At 30.0% G+C, this 25927-nt stretch overlaps 1 protein-coding gene across 1 annotated transcript in view; it reads left to right on the forward strand.

The window, feature by feature from the left end:
• Spt20 (transcription factor Spt20 homolog) overlaps positions 1-25927 on the forward strand; it is a 121045-nt gene that overhangs the window by 73524 nt on the left and 21594 nt on the right. Inside the window, exons 11-16 of the mRNA XM_075378959.1 lie at positions 3088-4068; positions 6140-6348; positions 8023-8110; positions 14343-14557; positions 17528-17641; positions 21277-21352. Of these exons, the coding sequence (XP_075235074.1) occupies positions 3088-4068; positions 6140-6348; positions 8023-8110; positions 14343-14557; positions 17528-17641; positions 21277-21352 (1683 nt within the window). The remainder of the gene's footprint in view (positions 1-3087; positions 4069-6139; positions 6349-8022; positions 8111-14342; positions 14558-17527; positions 17642-21276; positions 21353-25927) is intronic.

The raw sequence follows: 25927 nt of genomic DNA on the forward strand, positions 1-25927 counted from the left end.
AATGAAAACGTAGAAAAATTGAAAGAAATGATTATGAATGATTGCAGTATCTCAATCAGAGAAGTCGCTGGTGATGTTGGGATATTAATTGGCTCAAGCCATGAAATTTTTCCGGATGGTTTGGGTATGAAACATGAGACTGCAAAATTTATTCCAAAATTTGTTGAATTTCGAACAAAACAGTAACAAGTGTAAGTTACTCAGGAGTCGCTAAATGAAATCAACAACAATGCAGAGCTACTGAAACATGCATAACAGGTGATGAAACATGAGTTTATGGATATGATGTTAAAACTAAGGCTCAATTGTTACAGTGGAGGCAATCTGGATCACCAAGACCGAAAAAAGCTCAACAAGTACGGTTGAATGTGAAGGTTATGCTCACCTTGTTCTTTGATTTTAAGCTCAAACAATCAATAGGGAGTATTACCTACAAGTTCATCATCATTTGCGTGGAGCAATCCGAAAAAAAACCTGGATTTGTGGCAAAACAATTCTTGGATAATGTGCCTGCTCACACTTGATTGCTTGTTGTCAATTTTTAGCCAAAAACAATATTGTAATGATACCCCAGCCGCCATATTCGCCAGACATGGCCCCGTGTGACTTTTTTCTATTCCCAAAAATTAAGAGAACCGTAAATAAGGGCCGTCATTTTACAAGCATAGATGAGATTAAAAGCGAATCGCTCTGAAAGAGCTAAAAACTATTCCAAAGATCAAGTTTGAGAAGTGTTTTGGGTATTGGAAAAAGTGCTAGCATAAGTGTATAATATCTAATTGGGACTCTTTTGAAGAGGATAACATTAATGTAGACGAATAAATAAAATTCTTTTCAAAAAACAAAAATTCTCATTACTTTTTGAACACACCTCATGCATACTATATACACTTCTTTAAAATCTTATTGTCTACCCAATAAGGAGGTTAAAAATAATTTTTTTTGTTTTCAGTCATTTGACTGGTTTCATGTAGCTCTCCAAGATTACGTATCTTGTGCCACTCATTTCATTTTGGTATACCCCCTACATCACACATCCCTAAAAATTTGTTTTACATGTTCCAAACATTACCTGCCTGCAACTGCCTGTCTGCCATCTATCAGCTGCAATATATCTTTTTATATCCAAGGTTTTCTACCAGTTCTCTTTGTTCCGCCTAAATTCACTTCTGCTGATTTAAGAATTTCATTTTTAACACATCCATTCTTCTTCTATATTTTCTACCTTATCTTTTTTGTTCAGACTTCTTGCGATGCCATCCTCAAAGATCTTCTTTACCTCCTCTTCCTCAAGTTTCTCTACATTCCACCGATTCATCTGACACCTTTTCTTCAGGTTTTTAAACCCCAATTTACATTTCATTATCACTAAATTATGGTCTCTATCAATGTCTGCTCCAGGATGAGCTTGCAGTCGACAAGTTGATTTCTAAATCTTTGCTTAATCATGATATAATGTATCTGATATCTGCAGTATCACCTGGCTTTATCTATGAGTGTATTCCTGTATTTTGATTTTTAAACTGGGTGTTGGCAATTACTAAATTACACTTTTTGCAAAACTCAGTAAGTCGTCGTCCCCTCTTTCATTCCTTTTGCCCAGCCCATATTCACCCACAATATTTCTTTCTTTGCCTTTACCAGTGCTTGCATTCCAATCTCCAACTATGAATAAATTTTCATCCCCTTTTATGTGTTTAATTGCTTTGTCAATTTCTTTGTCTACACACTCTAACTCATCATCATCATGACTTTTTGTAGGCATATAGATGTTAATGATCGTTGTCGGCTTAGGTTTTGATTTTATCCTTATTACAATGATTCTATCACTATGCATTTTGAAATGTTCTACTCACTTCTCTATCTTCTTGTTCATTATGAAACTGACTCCTACCTGCCCTTTATTTGAAGTTGAGTTAATTATTCTAAAATCACCTGACCTAAAGTCGTTTTCCTCTTAACAACGAACCTCACTAACCCCTACTACATCGACATTTAACTAGCGATTTTCATCTTTAAATTTTCTAACCTACCATCCTTTTTTAGACTTCTAACATTTCACGGTCCGAGTCGTAGAATGTTATTTTTTAATTTTCTGGTGACCACTTCTTTAGTAGTCCCCATTCAAAGATTTCAACAGGGGACTAATTTACCTCCGAAATATTTTACCAAGGAAGGTGCTTCCATCTATGTTACATGAAAATGCAGAGTGCTACATTTTCTTGGAAAAAAAACAGCTGTAGTTTTCCATTGCTTTCAGCTGCGCGGAACTCAGAAGATTGCGTGATATTGAATTGGCTGTTTAAGTCCTCCTGACCTATTCCCTTAACAACTACTAAAAGAGCTGCTGCCCTCTTTCAGGAATCATTCCTTAGTTTGGCTCTCAACAGATACCTCTCCGATATGGTTGCACCTTCGGTCTAGTCACTCTGTATCACTGAGCACTCAAGCCCCCTCACCATCGTCAAGATCTCATGATTCATAGAGGAGGAAAAAATTACATCTGAAACTACTTTTGAAGTTCAATAAACATGTCAGTAAAATAATCATTCAAATTGGCTGAGTGGCTCCTGAGTTTTGAATAAATATTACTTCAATTAAACCCATGACCATGTATTTCTGATATGTATGTTATTCTGATGTGTTATCTCATTACATGTTTTCTCCTGTTGAATAGAGACATGATGTATAATTCATTATTTGTTTTCAGTAAGGAGTACATTTTTTACTTTACATAATCTATCTGTCTTTTTTGTGGTTTAATACATTATCAAGAAGGTCTAGGAAGAAAGTTATTTTCTAGAATTCTTTTTTTCACGATGTTCATTCCTTGATTTTATAAGGCCACTCCTTTAAGAGAGGTGAATGTGTCTCAATAGGATGAATATTACCCGAATTTTGATGCAACTTTCTGTGATGATGATCAACAAAAAGTCACTGGCATGAGATGCATGTTATTAATAATGGCCTGCTATTCTCTGAAGAAATTTATTTCTTGTGTTCGGTTTTTAAATGTATAAAATATAATAAATTTTATTTGACTTAATATTTAAGTACTGAAATATTGTTTTATTTTTCTGTTTTCAGCCGCAGCAAATGCAGCAGCAGCAGCTGCTGCTGCAGCCAATAATGATGGTATTAGTTTAAATGCTGCAAATATAAACTTTTTAAATCATTTAACTGGTAATAGTAATAATAATAATAGTAATAGTAACAATAATAATATTAATAATAACAGTTCGACATCGACTTTGTTAAATAATCATATCATTAATACAAACAACAATAATAGTGGTAATCTTGTAAATTCAGTTACTAGTAACAATAGCAATAATGCGGCGATATTAAGCTTATTAAATAGTGGTGCGGTATCGAGCAGTACTGTTATTAATAATAATAGTGGTACAAATAATACTAGTGGTAGTAATGTGAATTGTGTAGTGAATAATGTTATGAATTCATCGCAGCAACGTGTAACTAATTTCAATCAAAAAATTTTAGCAAGAAAAATGACACTAACTAATTTATTAAATTCTCGTTTACCTCCTAATAATAGTAATAGTAATAATAATAATAATAATAGCAATTCATCGCCGTCAACATCTGCATCAAATGTTCAGCAAAATTCATCAGTTCGGCTATCATTATCTGCTTTGACAAATCAGTTGTCTTCCCCACCTTTAGCGCAACAGCCTCAACAACAACAACAATTGCAGCAGAAATTATCTACAAGTGGTTCGGTATCAAGTGGTCGTTTAATTCATACTTTACCGAGAAGTGTACAGACGTTAACTGGTGTTAATATACAATCATTAGCGACTAATAGTGGTGTCGTAAGTAGTGTCGGTAATAATGCTCAAAGAAGTATCGGTTCGGTAACTGTCAGTAATGTACAAAATATATCTACCAGTGGTGTCGCTAATGTACAAAATACTGTTAGAAGATTGACCGCTACTCCGGCTTCTAATCAAGTTGATGTCTCCAATGTGACGACACCGGCTACATCTCCTGCTGCTTCTACATCTAACCTCGGCCTCTCTATGCCTGGACTTTCTGCTTTACTTGCCGGTAAGATGTTCTTTCTTCTAGTTGATAATATTGTTTATTTATCTTTCCAAATGTATTATCTGTTGTATCTGATTTTTCTTTTATATACTTATTTTGATTTGGCTCCATTACGATCTGTAAAAAGTTTTGAGAACACATAACTGTTTTCATATTATTCCTGCATCATCGAACGACATGATTATTTAAAAATATCTATTATGCTTTGAACAAGAAAATACATTTTATAAGAAAAACCTTTTAACAGTTGCACAATTTAATTCAATTATGTTAGTTATGTTTTTATGGAGGAGTATTATGAAAGCACTGCTGTAGAAGAATGTTAATAATAGTTTACTGAAAAATATCTTAAATAGTTTAATTAAATCAAATTAATGGAACATATCAACATCAGGTAAGTAAATTACAATTTTTTGAATAAACATTCATAATCTTGTGTATGGATAAAAAATTAATAATTCATTCAGATGTGTTTGCGATTATACATTCCACAGATTTTATGTGGAAGGATTAAGAAAAACCTCGATAGTAGCAGTATCACAAAATATAAAATTAATTAATACAAAAGAGAACAGATATAGTTCATATTAGTACATAAAAAGTAAGTAATATGCTAAAAGAATCTTAAGTAAATGTTTGAAAATGATAATGAAATAAAGTTTATTTGAAAGATTTTTAAGGAAATTATTTAATTATGTATTATTTATATACGAAAAACGAGGTTGTAGAAAATATGTACATAAGAATTTATAATTAAATATCCTAGCATTATATAATAATTATTATGAATAATAAATAAAAATATCACTAACTGCATATATTTTTTAAAAATTCACACTAGTGCTTTTGTGGTGTGCACCGTTTCACTTCATCAGATATATTAAAATTGTTTCAAAGTTAATTAATACGGTAAATTTAACTTATCTAATTACTGTGTTTTGGTGGTTTACTTTTCACATAATATTAAATATATGCATATAAAACAAGTGTTTGAAAGTAAGTGTTGCATATTCATTAATTTAAATGCATGGAAAAGTTAATTTTTTAAAATTTATTTTCACGCATCGGTTTTTTGTGTATCTAGGCAACCTGCATGTTTATTGGATTTCTGTTCATGACCTTCAGGAGATGTTTTGTATGTGTCACTAAAACACTGAACGTATATGAGAAAGCCTTATTGAAGATTTACATATTGTATATATATTTTCTGTGGATGCAAGGTAATATAGAACAGCTATGCTTCCACAGCTTCTTAACGTAATTAATGCAATGTAACCGATGAGAGATTTAAGCCTCCTAATACATTAAGATGAGATTAATCATGATAGTCATTTTTAAACTGTGTAGATATTTATTAATCCTAATTTTTCAAATATTAGTTTCCAGGACAGAACAAAAATGCATAAAATTGCAAATAATGCATGCATTTTTCAAATCATTGCAAAATAAATTAAAGTTGAAAATAAAAGAAAACTAGTACTAAAACCCAACAATTATTAACAAGGTTAATAAAATTTCTTCAACAAAACTAGTATATAAAAAGTAACATGTTCATAAGTATAAGTGAAAGAAAGATTGTTGCAATTTTCGATTTTTTTACTTTCAACATCTGACCACATTTAAAGCAGTAAGGTGTCTGATATCATTATTTATATTTTTTGAAAATAATTCGTTGGAGTGTTTGGTTCCATAACTAGGATTCACTGCTTCTGCTTTCAAGTGAGGATGGGATTTATTTAAAAAAAAACTTCCCATATCGGTAGCCTGGAAAAACTAAACAAGATCAAACAAAATTTGTATTTTGTCCAACCATGTTTATTTTTTTGAGATATCAGATTCGGTAATTCATGCAATTTCTTCCTTTGCTGGCCTGATTGTCGGTGTTTGTTTATATTTATTACTTTATCTGTTATATTCACATGGTCTTGAATAATAACTTTGATCTTTGAATCTAGAAATAGAAAAAATGCTATCTAGTATTTGACTTTCTAAACAGATGAATTCGTAAAAGATTATCATCTAAAATTAATTTAATAATGAAATTATTACGATAGTAATTATATTTTATTTTCAGGAACTCCATCGGCTGATAATCCATTACCTGGTTCATCGAACAGCTCCGGTTCTACTCTATTAGATAGATTAACTACTCCTCCATGTTACCCGTCGTCTAGTCCTAAATCTTCAGGTTCCCTCGTCACAAATACTTGCTCTTCATCGCCTTCATCATCTGCACCTCCTCATTCTATTAATTTTAGTATTACAAACCTTCAGGGAAATTTGGTAAATTTTTGTTCCATAATTATTACTTTTTGTTTAATTTGTTTTATCTTTATCGTAAAGTAATAGTTATTTCTACTTTTTTTATGATAGCATCATAAACCATACTTAAAATAAAAATACTAAATCCTACAAAAAATATTTAAGATGTAGAAAATATATACAACTTTCCAATAACTGAATATGTTGAAATAACTAATATGATACGACAAATAATTATCAGGAAATAAAATACTGTAGTTTTACATTGATAATTAATTTTAATAATAGTTTTACACTATTGATTTTACAACTAACAAAATAACTTTGTTCATAATGTTGTAATATTTGACAAAAACAAATAAAATTGTATAAGGGTCATGGATAAGATGGTGAACTTCCTCCCTTACAATCTAATTGTTTCACAACATCTTGAATGTGTCAGGGAGTAACAGTTTAGAATTTAAAAGATGTGAAGTAAGGATCAAATTACACAGGCTGTAGGCTTATAATAAACCACCAGGTTACCGTAGAACACCAAAGTTTAACAACATTGGGGGACAGTATTATAACTGTAGTAATCAAGCTGCTAGTATCGAGCAAAATTCAAGAGTAATACAGAATGTTCATATGGTTATGCAAATCGCATATAAAAACAAACTTTATTTACCTATTAAAAAAAAAATGATACTGGGATCTAAGTAGACAATATTTTTTCTTTTGTGATACAGTATATGCTCAAAATGCCTACCTTTAGCATTGGTGCAGGATTCCACTCGTTTCTTCATGTTCAATGCAATTTTCCTTGGACTTGCTGCACTGATGTTAGAGACGCTGTCTTCAGCTTCACATAGGTGCATTACAGTTTGAGTTATTCAAATTTTAAGAAAACTTTTTTTTTTTTTGTTGAAAAACTCGATTTTTGCAAAAAACTATTGAATATTTTGCAAAAGTCAAAAAAGGTACTTATTCTACTTGCCAAGGACTACATATTCTGGAAGTTTCATCAAAAAATCTTTTTTCATTTTAAAGAAAACATTATTTATAACAGTTTCTTTGCAATAACTATTTTATTTGTTGATCAATTGACATTGGGCAGGACTTAAATTTTTGTTTCAAAAAGTTCTACAACTATTTAAAACTTGTTTTTGAAAAAGGTCTAAATTTTTTTTTTTAATTTAAAAAAAAATTGTTTTTTGCCATCTTTTGATGCCATTTTGAAAATGATGCAGAAAAATGAGAGGGTGTAAAACTAGTTCATTCAATTCTACAGAATGTTTCCTATTTTTTTACATGTCTTACCTAACAGAAGTTAATTTTGGCAAAAAAACGAGGTATTTTTGACAATTTGATTGGCCTAATCAAAAAATCTAAAATCTACTTCATGAGGTGCTTTGTAATACCTTTGGGAAACCAAGTTCTGTTAATTTGAAAATGAGTGGTTTATTATTTTTAATAACTGAAGTAGGTTTAATGTTATAACAGAATGAGTGTTTGTAGTTGTAATTTAATAGAATTTTCCTGTTGTGCACAATATATGTGGTTTTTGTAAAGGGATATTAAAAACGTAAATCTGTAGAACTTTAAATTACATGACTTACTTGTGTTAATTAGGTATATTTAATAGTTGCTTGTAAATGTGGATAAATAAGTATGTTTTGAATGTTGAAATGAATAAAAAATTGTTTTTGTTTTCAGCCTAACAAGCCTTCAGTTATGACAAACGCTGCCATCAGTGGTTTAGGGCCTAGTATCATTAGTTCTGTACAATACCATCAGCAAACCGGTAAGCGTTTAGTAAGAAATTTATGCTTTAATAAAAATTAAGCTTTTAATGTGTAATAAGATTTTGTATTATAAAGGATACAACACATTAATAATCTTGCATTTAAATAACAGAATTCACACTTTAATATCAGAAAACATTTTAAGTTTTAAGCAAAAAGTCTAGTCAGATTTTTCAGCTGACTCTGAGAACATTGGGAATTGGTTAGGCTTTTCTGTTGAGAATGTGTTTGCTACAGTTTGTGCGGAAATAGATAATAGGTTAGGTGATTTCTACATGTTTTCTAGCAAAACATACAGATTCTTACAATTTGAAGTATATATTAAATTCATATATAAGTATTTTGACTAAATGTGGTTTAATTGATTTTTTTAAATTAGTAGATATGGAGTATGCTATTTCTGCTGTGAGACGTGTTAAGGCAAAAGTGTGTATGTGATATATATATGAGGTGGATGTTAAATTCAGTGAACTAGCCATTGAAAAGAAGTTTGAATTAGCTACTGTTACTTTATTTATGGATAAAATTAAGTACTTAATTGTAGGGATTTACAGATCTAGTATATCACCCAACGCATCTCCAGTTCACTTTGATAAATTATCGATTAATGAAATACATAATAATTATAATCGCAGGAGATCTAAACATTAACTCTCTTCTGATGATCCAAGTTATAAATATATGATTTAATAAATGAATATAACCTAACAAATGTGGTCAAACTACAGACTAGAATCGCTGCAAATAGTAGTATTGAACACATAATTAATTATATCCTTTTAAGATTACTTAACGACAAACTCATAATTAACAATCATCTATGGAATCACCCAGCTCAGATTTTACACATCAATTAAGTCTAATTTTAATGAGACAGAATATGTTAGTTTTAAAGATGAAAGTATAAGGAAATTAGAGATGTTAAAAGGTTGGGTTGTCTTCCGTTAGTTGGGACAACTTATTTGAGCTCATTTCATGTAACCAAATGCAGGAATTGTTTTATGAAATATTTAATATGGTTTTCAATTCATGTCGCTCAGAAACTACTAAAACTGTATGTTCCGACTGTAAAGATCTTATTATTCCAACTCGCTTATTAAAGATCAAAAACGAGATGGAAGTTCGGTACAGTTTTTATAGAAAATACAGTGATGAAATTTTTAATACTAATTATAAATTATGCAGAGCACAATTTAAGAAAGATATTCGAGAATTAAAGACAACCAACAAAGCAAAAATTGTATGGGACATTGATTAAAAAATGCAGTAGATGTGCTCAAGAAAACATAATTTTAAAGTATGTTGATGAAACTATACAAAATCCATGTAGAATATCAAATATTTAATCAAAGTTATCTAAACTCAACAAAAGAGTGGGTTATTAATACTTATCTAGTGGATGAAATTAAAAGTAATGTAAAATATCAAAATTCTGTATTTCTACAACCAGTAATTGTTGATGAAATAAATAAAATTATGGGGCTAAAAATGATAAAAAATCAATTGAGTGGAACAGTATACCTGTAAAAGTCATTAAGTCTTTTAAAGATGAATTTATAAAGCCCCTTGTTTACTTAGTAAATGAATCATCAATAAATAAATCATTAAGACAAAAAATTTAATGTTGAAAAACAAGTATTTTTAGGTCTGTAATACAATAGCTTTGTTAAATGACTAATAAATGCAGAAGATTTAGTAACAAAACTTGTAGAGAATTTAATTCTGAGGAAATTAATGTAAATACAGCCAATAAAAAGTAAAACTTTTAAAAATCTGTTTTTTTTTTATTGATGCAAAACAGACAAAAAATAGACAAGAGAATGTATTATTCGTTCTGTATCTATTAAACATAATTTTTAATATAGCAAAACAAAAGTAAAATAAATGAAATGATAAATGGTAGCAGAATAGCAAACCTCAGTTTCAGTAATTGTTTGAAATTTGCTGTTTCACAATGTACGCACTCACTCTTCATGACATAAAATATTTCTGGTGGATTTTCATATTGTCTTGTATAAATTCAATAGCATTTCATGTTTTCACTTGTAACCCTTCTTTAGTATTAACTTTTTGTCGGTATACTATCATTTTCATATTGCTCTAAATGAAGTAATCTAGTGGCGTTAAGCCAGGTGATTGTGGTGGCCAATCGATTGGTCCGACATATCCAATCCAGTTTAAGAAATTAGTATTCAAGTGGTTTCTAGCTACTAAAAAAAAGTTGATATTGCACCATCGTACCGGAAAATCATTTGCAATCTAGTTTGCAAAGGTACATCCTCTAGAAGATCCAGCAAATTATTTTTCAAGAAATGAACGTATGCATCTCCCGCAAGATTTTCATTGAAAACAAATGGTCTCAGAATTTTTTCCTAAATAATGCCACATGAAACATTAATGTGAAATCTATGTTGGAAACTAGTTTCCACAGTATCATGTGGATTGGTTTCGCTTCATAAATAATTATTTTTAGAATTGAAAACTTATTTTCTCGTAGGCTTCATCAGTAAATAAAATTGAATTTAACTTATGAGCATTGTATGGAAGCTTATGAAGAAGTTTAGTTTCTGGGGATAATCTGTTGGCTTGAAATTTTGAACCCTCTGCAGGCAGAAAGGATAAAGATTTTCTTTCCGTAGGATGCGTTACACTTTGTTTTTTGACAAACCCGTGCAACATGAATTTGCCTTGTACTAGTATCTGGGCTGAATCACATAATGTTCAACAAAAATTGAACACGTTGAATATGACCCTTTCATTTGTAAATACTGATACACTGAAAAAAGTTTTCATGTTTGGAATCCGCCTTCCAGGAAATTTCTCCTGATATTCACATCAAGCAGCTTCAGAATTTTCATTACAAAATGCATAAACTAAAATTATATTGGCAGATTTCTCGTTAGAAAATTGAAACAGCATTTTTACACTACGATATGATGATAACCCTACATTTACTTTTTCTGTATGATAATTTATGAGAACAGATTCAAACAAAGTACACAATCTTCATTGTTGACCAGCTGTATTGCCAATCTATACAAAATTATTTTTTTAAATATTTCTAATGTAACATACATTTCAGTTTAGTTTTTTACATATTTCTTTCGTTTTATTTTGTTTTTATAATATGTCATTTTATATCTTTTTTAAAATTATTTTCAATAATTATTACACACTAACTTATTAAACACTAATTATTTTTTTTTTTTTTGTTTTTAGGTATAGAAAGAATAATGTGATCTGTCTATTTTCGTCTGTTTTGCTTCAATAAAAATCCAATTTTTAAGTTTTTATTTACTTTTTCATTGACTATATTTTCATTAATTTTCTCAGAATTAAATTCTCTATAAGTTTTGTTACTAAATCTTCTGTATTTATCAGTAATTTAATAAAGCTATTCTACTACAAACCTGAAAAAGCTTGTTTTTTGTTACTGAATTTTGTGTTTTACATCGGATATCTTAAAAACTACTGGAGATACAGTTGTGGGGCCTGTTTTATCCTATTTTGCAGCTCAGATTACATAAAAAACACCAACTTTACTCCTTGATTTTGATCCCAAAAATTACAATAGGATGTTTTTTTTATTAGAAGAGCTGAAATCCAGACAAAATCTTTTGCTAGCTTATCTCAAGAACAAAGCGTTTCCAGACTTATGTTTATATGAACTTTTTTCATTATTTTCCCCAGTAAAACATATTCTGAAAGTTTCATCGTGGGACACCATCTGTATTGTGAACCTTGTTAAGGTATTCTGTAAGCATATGGTAATTTTTTTATTTGGTGTAAGCCTAATATATTACAAAATTGTAAGATTTTATTATAGACGATTAAAAGAAAGTAAGGTGTCTTATGGTTAAACAAAAAGTAAACAATGACTACTTATGAGAAGAAAACGAAATTTTATTTTCCATGAAAAAAATGGTTACTTTTAAAAATTATATTGTTCGAATGATAATCTCATTTTCAGTCCATTTACCAATCCATGCTCGAACAATTTCCATTACTCTTTCTAGTATGGTTAACAGTGATCCTTGTTATCTCTTGCTCAATGTTTTCTGTCAATGTATCTAAAGTTTAAGGTATTTTTATTTACATTTTGTTTTTTTAAATATCTCCATAAAAAGATTTGGTGCTATCAAGAGATTATGGATAATGAGTGATATCATCATACCTTGAGATGACACAGCCAGCAAACAATTTTCTTAAATTTTGCATGAAATCCCATGCAGTACTACTATCTTCGTGAAACTAAGTCTTTACCTCTTCCTTGTAAGTTTTTCCATTCCATTTGGGAAAAAAATTATGCAAATATCTTAACGTAGGGCTGAGATGTGGTAATTATTGTAGAGCCATCTTCTTAAAAAACAAATTGACTCTTGAATCTCAATTACCAAAGCCTATTTGAATTTGTCTACAAAGCCTAGTCATATAAATTGTTTAGAAGGATTTGTTGCACAATCTGTGTAACATTGGTCTTTATGCAAAATCAGATGCACGTGTGGTCTGAAAAATTAAACGTTCTCATATGTCTTGCTTTACTGCTCAGATTTTTAAACACTGTTTGTTTAATTTAATTGTTTTTGGGGGTATGAATACTCTATCAACAATTTATTATCATTAGTTATGCTGTTTTTAAAAATGTTTTGTCATACCTTGCAGGGAACCTTACCTCTAGGCCTGATATTAAATCGTTTGTAAAACCTATACTGGTAGCTTACTGACTTCTATTTAATATAAGCTTTGATAAGAAACATTTGTTAATTTACTAGCCGTGTATTCATGGGATTCAAACTACATTAAATGAGCTCTTCTCACTACTGATGAATTCCTCTCCATGCACCAGTCAATGGGGAGAATACGTATGATTAAATCCACTGTCACATCCTATACATGCATTAAATCTAGTGTTCTCTGTTTTGTCAGAAGGAGAATTTTGTTCAAAATAATGATAAATATTTTCTGCAGAAGCTGTCAGATTTTATCCTAGTTTTCTTTCTCTTGAATTAGTTTGCCAAAATTCCAAAAAAAAACTTACATTACATTAATAAATCATAAAGTAAATTGCAAAAGCTGTAACATCGATTTCAAATTTTTTAAACACGTTCTACACCTACATAATAAGAGAAGAAGTAGATGTAGAATGTTATACAGAATAGGTATCAGATGCCACATATTACTATGGGAGATATTTTTTATTGTAGCTATGTTTGTTAGGTACCATAACTAGTGATTGTAGGGTGTTTTGATATGAGTCCCAAGTAACTCCCAGAAATGATGTTACTATTGTCAGGTTAACAAGCATCCCATGCCAGGCTTTTTAGGGAAGCCGATGAGCAAAGTGTTATCCATTGCTTATTCCTCTCAAATCAAATTTATGATTGCGTATCAGCATGCCAAGATTATTGAATCGAAGGTAATTTTTAGTGTTCTATAGACCCTTTTACACTCTTTATCGCAGGGACTGACTGCACAGCAGACATCATTATTCTAAGGAAAATCGACTCTTTCCAGCAACAATTGTATGTCTGTTATTTTACTTGCATCATAGTTTCAAGAAAGAACAAGGCAGATAGTATAGTGTAGGGAATTAATATATCTCTGTACATTTAAAAAAATACTTTTTCAAATCAATAGTGAAAAGGTGGCAGCAACTATTTATTGACATCTTAAAAAAATGAATCAATTAAATCCAGCTTCTTTGTTGATTTATATAAAATATGGCACTAGTAATGCACTTTTTAGTAGAATATCCTTACAAAGATTATGCATCACTGTACACAAATTATTATAAACAGTTTTATTAGTGTTTCAGTATGATTTAGAATTGCACCTTATGTTAACCGGGATGGATATCAATTATCATGTAAATGCAATTTAAATCAATTTTAATTTTGTTTGAAATACTTTATTTTTATTGATGCACTTTATCATTATGATTTATTATTGAGATGTCTTGTGATCGATTAACTTTTATAAAAAAAAATTATACTACATACTATTAAATTAATAGTATGTATAGTATTTAATTATAGTATTTAATTATACTGTAAATATTATTAAAATCTTTTAAACTTCTGTTTCAACATAAATACTTGAAATTAAAAGCAAAAAATTTTTTTTTAAGAAATGAGATATTATTCTTAATTAAAATTTTGTTAAATGTGTTAAAGTTATTATATAAAGTTATTAATTTTTTTAAAAATTTATTTTATTATTTTTTTTTTACAGGAAATTCTTCAGTAGATAATTCAGTTGTTGCTGGTACATCAAACTCTTCAACAACCTGCTCTTCTTCAGGATCAACATTACATGATAGATTATCTTCTCCTCCGTCTTACCCGTCCTCTAGTCCCAAGTCTGTCTCATTAGCAACTAATACACCTTCGTCTTCACCATCACAATCGTCTATTAATTTTAATATAACAAGCCTTCAGGGAGCTATGGTAGATAGATATGTTTTTTATATATTTATTGCTATATATAATTTATTATTGGATTCAATAAATGTAGTAATTTGTATATTGCAAAGTAGTGTAATATCAATTTTTTTAGCTTTTGTTACTGAAATTATAATTTTTTTACTGAAAAATTATGTGTAAAATATCTTTTTAGAAAACATCTTTATTCGTTTTTTCATGTAGTGACTTACTTTCTTTTATTTTTTAAAAAGAAAAATGTTTTTGCATGTAGAAAACTTGGTAGAAATTGTATGAAATATCAGTTTTATGTGGTATAAAACTGTGGATTTACAAAATATAAGGAAAGTATAAAGTTCTAATGTTGTTTGCGATTAGGTTTAAAGTTTTATCAATACATCTACTGTTCATTCTATAATAAATATAAAAGTGTTTCATTATTCCTTAGCTATGGCGTCTAGTTATGAAATGCTTCATTTTCATATTTTTTACATTAATTTTAGGAACAGTGTGCTGTTGTTGATTCCTTAAAATGATTAAAAAATATAAACATTTTCATTGAATGTTGTGATGGAACTGACATAGGTGTGAATAAAGTGGTGTGGGGTTCTATTGATGCAATAAAGCAGAGTAAACCCACCAGGTTGGTCTAGTGGTGAACTCATCGCAAATCAGCTGATTTTGAAGTCGAGAGTTCCAAGGTTCAAATCCTTCTTTATTGGTTGGGTTTCAATTAACCACACATTTCAGAAATTGTTGACCTGAGACTGTACAAGACTACATTTAATTTACATTCATACATGTCATCCTCATTCATCCTCTGAAGTAATACCGTAAGGTGGTTCCAGAGGCTAAGTAGAAAAAAAAAGAATAAAGCAGAGTTCATTGATTGCTGCTATATATCTAAATATTTTGTGTTGATCTGTGGCTTTTCATTTGTCACAGCCGTAAGAAAGACTAAGTTAATGTAAAACAACAAATAAATAATTTTCCTATCAAGAATGCATCTTAAATATTAATTCCTACCATTTAGCAGTTTCAAATTCCTGACTGAGAATTTTATAATGTTTTTATTTATATTGTAATTTTTTAGTTATGGTTGTTTAGTTATATTGTAAAATTTTCAGTTGTTTTTTAAAGCAGAACTGAGATTTGATATTTAGTCAGATTTTTATAGTAAAACTATCACTAAGACAATAGAGATTTTCTTGATATAGTAGTATTATTAACTGTTTGACTTTATGTTTGGAATGTATGATGTTCATCTTTTAGTAACAAAGAAAAAATCAACATTACTCACAACATTAATCAACATTAAACCGGCTTTCTTGACTTTGAGTGTTTGACTTACAAATGGAGATGGTCAGTTTACAACAGAGTTTATTGATGCTGTTTTGCAAGGTGGTAGGAACAGTCCATATTTTAAATCCAAAATTTGATTTTAAAATTTTTGAGTTGTTCAGGTAGCTTATTGATATATCTACAGTAATGCAGCGATAGTAGCCGAGCGGTGAATGTTTCAATCTCATAATTGAGAAATATTAGATTTGAGTATGTCTTTTTTTAAACTTTTTCGTTTTTGTTGTATACTATTTATAAGAATCTGGAGAAAACTATATGAACTTGTTTGCTCTATGTTACTTTATTTAAATATAACAATCATTATCCTAAATTCTTTATGAATATGTGGTAGTTGGCGGTCACATAGGAAATGAAGGATTAAGAAAGATTTACAACAAACAAATTTTCTTTTATAAAACTTGAAAAAAAATTTATTTATTTTAATTTTTATAATTTAATTTTTTTAGTGTACCTTTTACAATCTGTCGGATGATATTACAAAAGAAAAAAAACAAAAACATAAACTAATATTTTCAGATTTTAATAGGCAAGCTGAAAGTTAAAATAAATTCATTTAATTTTTTTGTATTTTATAAAAAAATCTGTTTATTAGGTTTATAAATTGTCATATTATCTAATTATTGTTATCATAAGTAAGTTATCTAAGTATTGTTGTTATAATAAATACTCTATGATAAAAACTCATCTCTGTGTTGAAAATGGACAGAAGAGGAAAATAAGTGTACTCAGGGAAAATGAAGGAAATACGGACAAGAAGAAAAATAAAGCAAAAAAAGAAATGAAATTGGTGTAGAAATTTGTAAGAAAAATATAAAAATTAAAAAAAAAAAAACAAACCGGAGACTCAAACCCCTAGACCTCTCAGTTATGAACCTGTAGTGCTTCACACTTGGCTGCTGCTGCTGCTCTGATAGGTAGATATACAGATAAGCTAATTAAACACTCAAAAATCTTTAAATTATGTTTACTCCTAAATGGAGCCAAGTTGAAAGCTGCCATTTTGGATTTAAAATAAGGACCCTCCTCCTACCACCGTACAAAAGAACATTAATAAACAACATTGTAAGCTGACCGCCTATCCTTCTAAGCCTTGGTTTCTGGGTTGTACCTGAACACACAACTTTCATCGTCTTTTATGGTTTTTATGAAAGTTAACTGTTAACAAAATCCATCTTCGGCTGTGTAAGTTCCTTTTTTTTTGTTCAAAGGAGCTTGGAATATAAATTTAACAATCACCCTGTTCATACTCAAATCATTTGTTCAAATTTTTTATTTTAAAATTATTACAAATTTTATCATTAAATTTCTATTTAAAACATAATAATTTAGAAATAATAATAATTTTAAAAGATGATAATTTAATTTGAAAATAAAAGGAAAACAAAGGGAATAAAGTGTAATATAAAGAAGGAATTAAATAACAAGCTAAGTAAACATAATATACCAGAAATTATAGAATTTTGTTATTTAAGGAACAAAATTATAAAGTATGATCAAAGTAATCTGGACATCAGAAGCAGACTGGCTCAATCTGTGACAGCTTTCATGAAAAATGTTAATTAATATTTCATCATTGTTACATCACTCTTCCGCTTTTAGAAATTGGATAGTTAATATTTTTATTTTTGTTTTTAGATGTCTATACCAGGTCTTCCTGTTCCTATTTCCGTATCACTCAATGTGTCAGCACCTCATAATGTTAATGTTACATCACTACCGGTATCAGCCACTACACTACCAGTATCTGTTGTAAGTATTACTGACTTGTGTCTATGTGTATGTGTCATCAAGTGTTCTATAGTAATACCCAGGTTCTGGGCCTTTATTAAAATGATTATCTTAAAATTTAAATGTTTTTGAAAAGTGTATTTTTACAATAGATTCTGAAAAAAATTTGGAGAACAAGACTACACTCAAAAATTGTAAATATTAATTGAAAAATGAACAGTACTTACAAAACATTATAAATGAATATTGTCTGATCAGTGTTTTTAAAACAAAACATTATAAAATGAGTATTGTCTGTACAATGGTTATAAAAATAATGAAAATAAAAAAACACACAAAACTTGCGTTATTTTAAGTGGTCTGTATAGAAAAACATTCAATTCAGATTATCCACAGTGATGTAATGCATACATCTTATAAAGATCAGATAGATAAAAATCTTACAACACAGTTATAGGACTTTCCCTTCACTGGGCTAAAGCTGTGTTCCAGGAAAATCCTATGACTGTGGGTTGTTTCTGATGCACGACTTACACACACACAACTTAATTTAAAATATTTATCATTTTATTGGATTATAATATTCTTTCATTTATTTAATTCAATGATTCTAACTAAAGCGTGCCTACCTTATTTAATTTGCGTGGGTGTGGTGATACTATCAGCGACAGTCAACTGATTTGTTCAACTTACATTGAACAAATTTCGCTTGTATGATTGGTAGACTGGTGTAATCATGAGATACTTTTTTACAGTTTAAATATTAAGTTTATTTAATTCTACTGCTCAGCTGTGATATCACAACACAGCTAAAAAAATGTTTAGGCAAATATTGTTGTTTTTTAATTATTAACAAATGTGCCTAAGAAAAATATGGCTGTAATTAGGTGAAATCTCGAGATACTGAGGGTGACCTTGTCCTACAGCCTCACCCCCTTGACTTTTTAAGTTAAAAATATAATGGCATCAATGCTCCTTATATAGAAGTATTATGACTAAGTTTGGTCAAAATTGGTCCAGTAGTTCTGGAGATATAAGATGATTTAGAGGCCAACACTGAACACACACACACACACACACACGTACGTACGTACTAACATTAACATCTGGAAAATTTTCGTCCAGTTTTTTTGGTTCCTTGGGTGTCAAAACAACTGGTGAAAACTGCTTATGCCCAAATTTGACCAATTGCAATACTTTCCCTTCTAGAGGTATAGCTAGATTCTAGTGCTATCTAGATGGGAAAGTAAAAATTTAACTCAAAATAAATAGGGATTAATAAACATTACACCAGTCAAAGAGATTCCTTCCCATGAATAAAATGTTCTCATTTTTTAAAACTTTCAGAAAATGATTTTTATTAAATTAAAAATTAAAAAAGATTAGATATTAGCCTCTACTGTTTTTCAACAGTTACATTTCTGAACAAAATTTATAATTTTGAATACAAAATAATTTTGTGAACTGGCAGTGCTGGATCACAGCTGATTTCTCTAGTATTCTACAGTGTAAGGAGTCAAATGTTCCTTTTTGTAATAAGTCTTTCATTTAGATTGTTCTACCATATCTTAATTGTAGTTTTTGTCTTCACAAATAAATTTGTAGTCTGCTGTTTTTCCAGGTTTTGTTAAATCTTTTACATTTATGAGAAGGTAAGATGTAAACACAGTTTTCAAGCTGTACGTCACTAACATTAAAGTTCTAATTTTTTAAAAATATTCTTCAACTCATCACTGTACAAAGGAAAATATATAATTTTTGTACATGCTTACTCCAACATTTTTTTTGTGTTCCTCTGAAGCAAGATTATTTTTTGCTTTGATAGTTTTTCTAATAAATCAAATTCAATGATCATCGATGAAATCGATGATCATTGAATTAATGTCTCCACAGTAGCACACATCTCAGGACGAGTGCTCGGCCTTCCACTCCATAGTGCATCAAGAACATCCCTGTTGCAAAAGTCTTCTCCTATTTCAGTAAAATTTGCCATGGCGATGGTGATTTCTTTAAAATGCACAAAGGAGCATTCATAATATTCTCCAGTGTGTGGACATTCGTAGACTCGCACAAACTAACAAACGCTCTTTGACAGTGAACGCATTCGTATCTGCTATTGTTCCACATGGTGAACTGTTCCTTGATTTTGAATTCACTGATTCATACTTATGATCAAGAAATAATTCAATGAATCTCTGGTTTATGTTTAACAATTTTTTATTGTCATGAATATAACATTGAAAATATGTATAATTTACTATATGTACATGTTTATCAATCAAATCAGTCTTCAAAATCAAGGAACAGTTCACCATATTTTTTGGTCATCTGGACCGGGTACTACATAAAATTGCAAGAATTCTCATTGGCAATTTCATACGACCAGAGATCACAACAGCTAGTTCTACATTATCGTAATATTTTCAATTTACTGTATATGTTTTACATTACTACTATTAACATGAAAAGGGAACAATTCATTAAACAAAGAGGCCGTCCTAACCAGGATTGACACATTCATTCATAAGTATGATCCCTCATTAGGTGATATTTATATTTTACAAATCAAAATTAGAAATCTTACTGAATTGCTGAGTAAGTATGACATTATTCAATCAGAAATTGAATTAAAATTCAATGATGGGGCTTTAGATTCAGATCGTATATTAGTAGAAGATTTATGTAATATAGAATATAAATTGCAACATTTAATTAATAGCCAGACGAAACCTAGTCAAGAAGTTATTTCAATTACACCAATTAAACAAACACAATCACAGCCTATAAATTTTCCCATATTTGAAGGTAATGTGTTAGAATGGCAGCTTCATTTTAATATAGTTATTGAGTTAGTACGTAGCAGAGATGACTTAACTAACATCCAAAAATTACATTGTGTACATTCTTCTTTAAAAAATGAAGCCTTAGCTATTATTAAAGATCTCCCAATAACAAATGAAAATTATGTTATACCTCTAGAATTGTTAGAATCATGATTTGACAACAAATATTTAACTGCATCTCATAATGCTAATTGCATCATATGGTTAGACTATAAAAACAGAATCAGTAGATAATTTATCAAAATTTATTAATGAGATTTCCTCATGTGTCAATTTGTTCAAATCAATGCAACTTCCTGTCAACACATATGAATTTATTGTAGTCCAATTTCTAACACTAAGATTATGGAGTGAGAAATTATCAAATGAAAGGTTTCTCACATTTAAGTACTTTATAGAGTTTCTTAATTCCAGATGACTACTTTTAGAAAATATTAACTCATTCACTTCAAACAAGCAAATAAATACAAAAAACAAAACCAAAGATCAAAGTTATAAAAATACAACCAAACCTTTAACCAGATGTTTTAATTTAAATCATAATAAACAATATAAAAAACATACTGTTAATTATTATGCTAAATTTAATTTTAATCATTGTTTGAACTGTAACTCAAATCATTATTTGAGTTCACACCGACACACAGGACAAACAGCTTTGTTTTTTTATGCCCCTTTTTCTTTGATCTACAATAGAATATACATTAAGTAATATATCTTTGGTTTAAAGAAATATAATAAAATTGAATTAAATATGGTAGCATACTTAGGTTTAGACATAAGTGAATCGATTGATTTTTTTTCATTTTTCAGGGCAGTACAATGACGACAGTTGCTGTAACGGCTGCTAGTCCTGCAGCCACTATGGTTTTTACAAATTCAACTACCGGTATGTTTTTTACTTTTTTATTAATTGTGTGTTTTTTAATTTAATTTTTTTTACTAATATGTAATTTCTGGACCATAATACTTACTATAGTTTTAGAAAAAAAAAGTTGTAAAAACTAAAATATAATTTAATTAAATTTATTAAAGTTTGAAAAATATTTGGTTATACCTTTTGTTTTGTAATTATCATTTTCTAATCAAATTAATCGTACTTCAGTATTTAAATGTTCAGTTCACTATTCGCACAAATTTTTATATTATTAATTTTATTTTTTTAAGTAAGTTTAAAGACATACACATATGTAAGTTTTCCTGTTGAAATTGATCATATCATTTTGAAACTTCAGAAGTATGTCGAAATTTTAAACATAAACTTTTATGTTTTGTATTTCCCAAAAAATAAAAAGATTTTTATGTTAAATTGTTTTAAATAAAGTGGTTATGCAATGCTTGCGAAGTGTTTAGATTTTTGTCATACGATTCATTGATCATTTAGCTATATGTCACATCGTAGTCTTGATGAAATAGTAAGTTCGGATATGAACAGGTAATGAAAAGATGTAGAGAAATAAATCACCATTAATTGTTTGGGCAAAGAATAAAAAGACTCATTATTTCTCTTCAGAATGTTATACTTTTTGATCATTATGGGAATTTTGTGTATAGCATATGAGTTTTAAAAATATTTTTAAATGTTTATTTTGTGATTTTATGTAATCTGATTAGTCAAATCATAGTTTATTTGTACCCATTTTTAATGATTTGAAGCCACAGCATAACATAAATTCAATTGTTTGTTGTGTTCATTTTAATAACCTTTGTCGCTTAAATGGGAAACAAAATGATTTTTTTAGTAATAATTTTCTATTATGAACATGAATTTTACTTTGTATTTGCAGTATTTTTTACTGTAGCAATGAATCAAAAGTACTGACCTCATGTAATACATTGTTTATTTACAGTACAGATGTAACAATAATAACAATATGGAACTAAGTGATATCTTAGTATGATCTCTTAGTTGTGTATTTGTTCTGTAGATGTAATGTATAAACTTACTGATTAACGAACAGCAGTACTTCTTATCTCAGTTTTCTTGTGGAATTTCATACCAGTTTTTTGTCTTTCCATTCTGCTGTTTTATTATTTATTGTACCTCTGTATTCATATTTATATATACATAACAATAAGAAAGTTATATGGTATCAGATTTGCAGTGATTGTTTTCATATATTTCAGTTTGCAATCTATTGTTGTAGTAAAGTGAGAACAGAGAACCTTAAACTGTTACATGTGTTAGGTATTACATACGGGTGTGAGAGAAAAGTAATGAGACTGACTTTTTACTTACCAAAGTTTTTATTTTTTTCAAACAACAATATTATCCCCTTCAAAGTAGTTCCCTTGGGCAACTATACACCGGTGGAGTCGTTGTTCCCACTCCTGATAGCAGTGCTGGAAGGCTTCAACTGGTAGGGCTTTTAACTGGTCGGTCACAGTCTTCTGAATGTTCTCCAGAGTTCCAAAATGACGCCCTTTTAAGGCATGTTTCAATTTCTGGAAAAGGAAAAAGTCACAAGGACTCAAATCAGGTGAATAAGGGGGTTGAGGAACTGTAGGAATGCATTTTGAGGTCAAAAATTCCCTGATGGAAATAGCCGTGTGACATGGGCATTGTTATGATGAAGCATCCACTTATCTGCAATGTCTGGTTTCACGCGAATCACTCTTTTCCTGAGCCTTTCAAGGACACCTTTGTAAAACGCTTGGTTGATAGTTTGTCCTGGAGGAACAAATTCTTTATGCACGATATCCCTACTGTCAAAAAAAGCAAATCAGCATGGTTTTGATCTTTGATTTGCTCATTCGACATTTTTTCGGTCAAGGAGATAAAGGAGCATGTCACTCTTCGCTTTGCCGCTTTGTTTCAGGATCGTACTCAGATATTTAGGATACATCACCTGTGATCATGTGATTGAAGAATTCTTGGTCATTGTCAATCCTCTCAAGAAGATCAACGCACACGTTTCTTCGATTGTCATTTTGTTCCGTTGTGAGGTTTTTCAGCACTGATTTTGCACAAATCTTTCGCATGTCCAAATCGTCAGTCAGAATTTGATGTACAGTGAAAGTATTTAAATTTAACTGTTCACTCATCATCCTTATTGTTAAACAACAGTCTGATCTCACAGGAACCCTCACACGCTCAACGTTTTTGTCAGATTTTGAAGTTGAAGGTCTCCCTGAGCGAGGTTGATCTTCAACACGTTCTCGGCTTTCCAAAAATGATTTGTGCCAGTGGAAAACTTGTGTTCTTGATAAGTAATGTTTCCATAGGCCTGTTTTATCTTTTCAAAGGTCACACTCGCAGATTCCCCAAGTTTAACACAAAACTTGATTGCACAACGTTGCTCTAAATTCTGATGCTCCATTTTGGTAATGCACAATAAAAACACAACTTCATTGATGGCGCTCTCAAAAATAATGTGTTGGCTGAACGGAGTTGAAATTCATACTGAGCATGATCTCATTATTTTTCTCACACACCTCATATATCTTTTATTTATGCAAAACCTGCAAGTCAGCTCTTGTGTCGTGAAAGAGGTGAGTAGTCTGACTTACAGAATCAAATTTTATACGAGGAGGAAGGAAACTCCAAAAATCAGAACTCTTTTCCACTGAAATTCATTGTATTCTTGGATAAGAGATGTAGCAGTCTCATTGGGTATAATCTAAATCCTGGATTTTCTTTATAGTTCCATAATTGTCAGTGAGAACTTAGCATGACAATGTCCAGTCTTAGAATAATGATACATTTCTTTATACTTGATCTGTTCAATCTTAGTAAGGAATGATAAAGGTTTTTAAAATATTAATAATAATAAAAAAAAAAATCTGTACATTTGTATTTTGCAATAGCTCCTTATTTCATTAGAAACCCTCTGTAGTAACTATTATCCTGGCCAAGACAGTACTAATCCTACATCCCAGTTCTACTGACCTGATGGATTGCTCCTACTGAATGGATTGTTTGCTCCTTTCTTGATCAGAAAACCACCTTCTTGTTTCTCTTTCCTGACTGCCCTCACTTATTGTGAAATTCTTCATCATTAAGGAATGAGGGTTCAAAAATTATTTTGTGAAAGTTCAAAGTTAAGATGCTTTAGTAGTACCCGACTGACTGAAAATAAATTATGATTACTTATTTATACACCTTGTCTCCAGACGCTGGCAGATGCCCCTAAAAATTGCAATTATTTTAGTCTGAAAAACTGTTGTGTATTTCCCAAGGCTGATTCTATGGGTGTCTTAAGTGTTCATCAAAGATCCTAGGACCAGCATTCTGTTGATTAATAATTGCCCGGAATAACAAACATCTTCTTGTGTCAGTTTTGTTTAACTCTAGTCATGTCGATTGTTATCTTAAAGAAATTTTAAATTAAAACCTTTTACACCATATGGTAAGTTAGACTGTATGGTGTAAAGGGTATATTCAGATAAGAGTTTTAAGAAATAAAAAAACGTTATAAGAAATATAACAACTAAATATAATATAATCTAACATAAAATATAAATATAATATAACAACTAAACGAGTTATAGAAAAAGAATTATAAGAAATGATTAATGAGATTATTTTTTCTCCCAAGCCTAGAATAGTATGTTAAGCAACCATTCTTACCTCATCTAGAATGCTAAGGCCAAGTGTAATTAGGCCCTACTGTGTTTCATGACCGTCTATTATCTTACTTTTAAGAGCTCCAGAGTTAAGATAATTAACTAATCTTTGTAAACTTGCCAAGTGCCTGCTCTCTACAAATGTGATTTAATCTTGCCTTATAGATTCAAACATTTTAGCAGCTTATGTACTAGGTCAGACAAATTTAGACCAGACTTTTTTTTTACATTTTTTTTTAATGTTAATAACTTTTACAGAATAAAAACAAAATGAATTTTTGCTTTTCTCTGTAGTTGCCCTGAAGTTCTACTTAATTTGTAGAGTGCTTATACAGGATCCCTTCTTCATAAAACGTTTGAGAATGTGTCACAAGCCAGCTGTACATAAGTTCTATTTATTGTCACTCTGGAATTGATTTCCTCTGAGTACTTCTTTCAATGATCAAACAAAAAGTAATTGCTGAGCATATGGAGAATTTTTGTAATGTTTCCCAGTAAATTTTTTTCACTTTATTTGGCATATATTGGTTGTGTGAGGCCTGGCATTGTAGTGAGGAAGAATCACTTCTCTAATTGGCTAATGGTATCTATAGTGCATTCACTTTTTCCAAGAGCAGTACAGTGTGTCTTTCCACTGTCTAAAAGATGGTTGTGAGTACTTTTTTAGTTGACAGATGCATTTTTACCTTTACATGACAAGGCTCTCCATTTCCACACCACTCCATATTTGAAGATTTTCACTCAGGGATGCACATTAGTACATGTAACATGTAACTAATCAAAAAATTATTACTCTCTCGTAAAAATTGATTCAGGAGCTTTTGACAAATTTCCTGTTGAGCTTGTTTCTGGTTTTGGCTTAAAAATCTGTGAACCTGCTGCAAAAAATTGTGAAACT

This window comes from Lycorma delicatula, chromosome 11 (genome assembly GCF_047948215.1).
Source record: "Lycorma delicatula isolate Av1 chromosome 11, ASM4794821v1, whole genome shotgun sequence".
Lineage (NCBI taxonomy): Eukaryota > Metazoa > Arthropoda > Insecta > Hemiptera > Fulgoridae > Lycorma > Lycorma delicatula.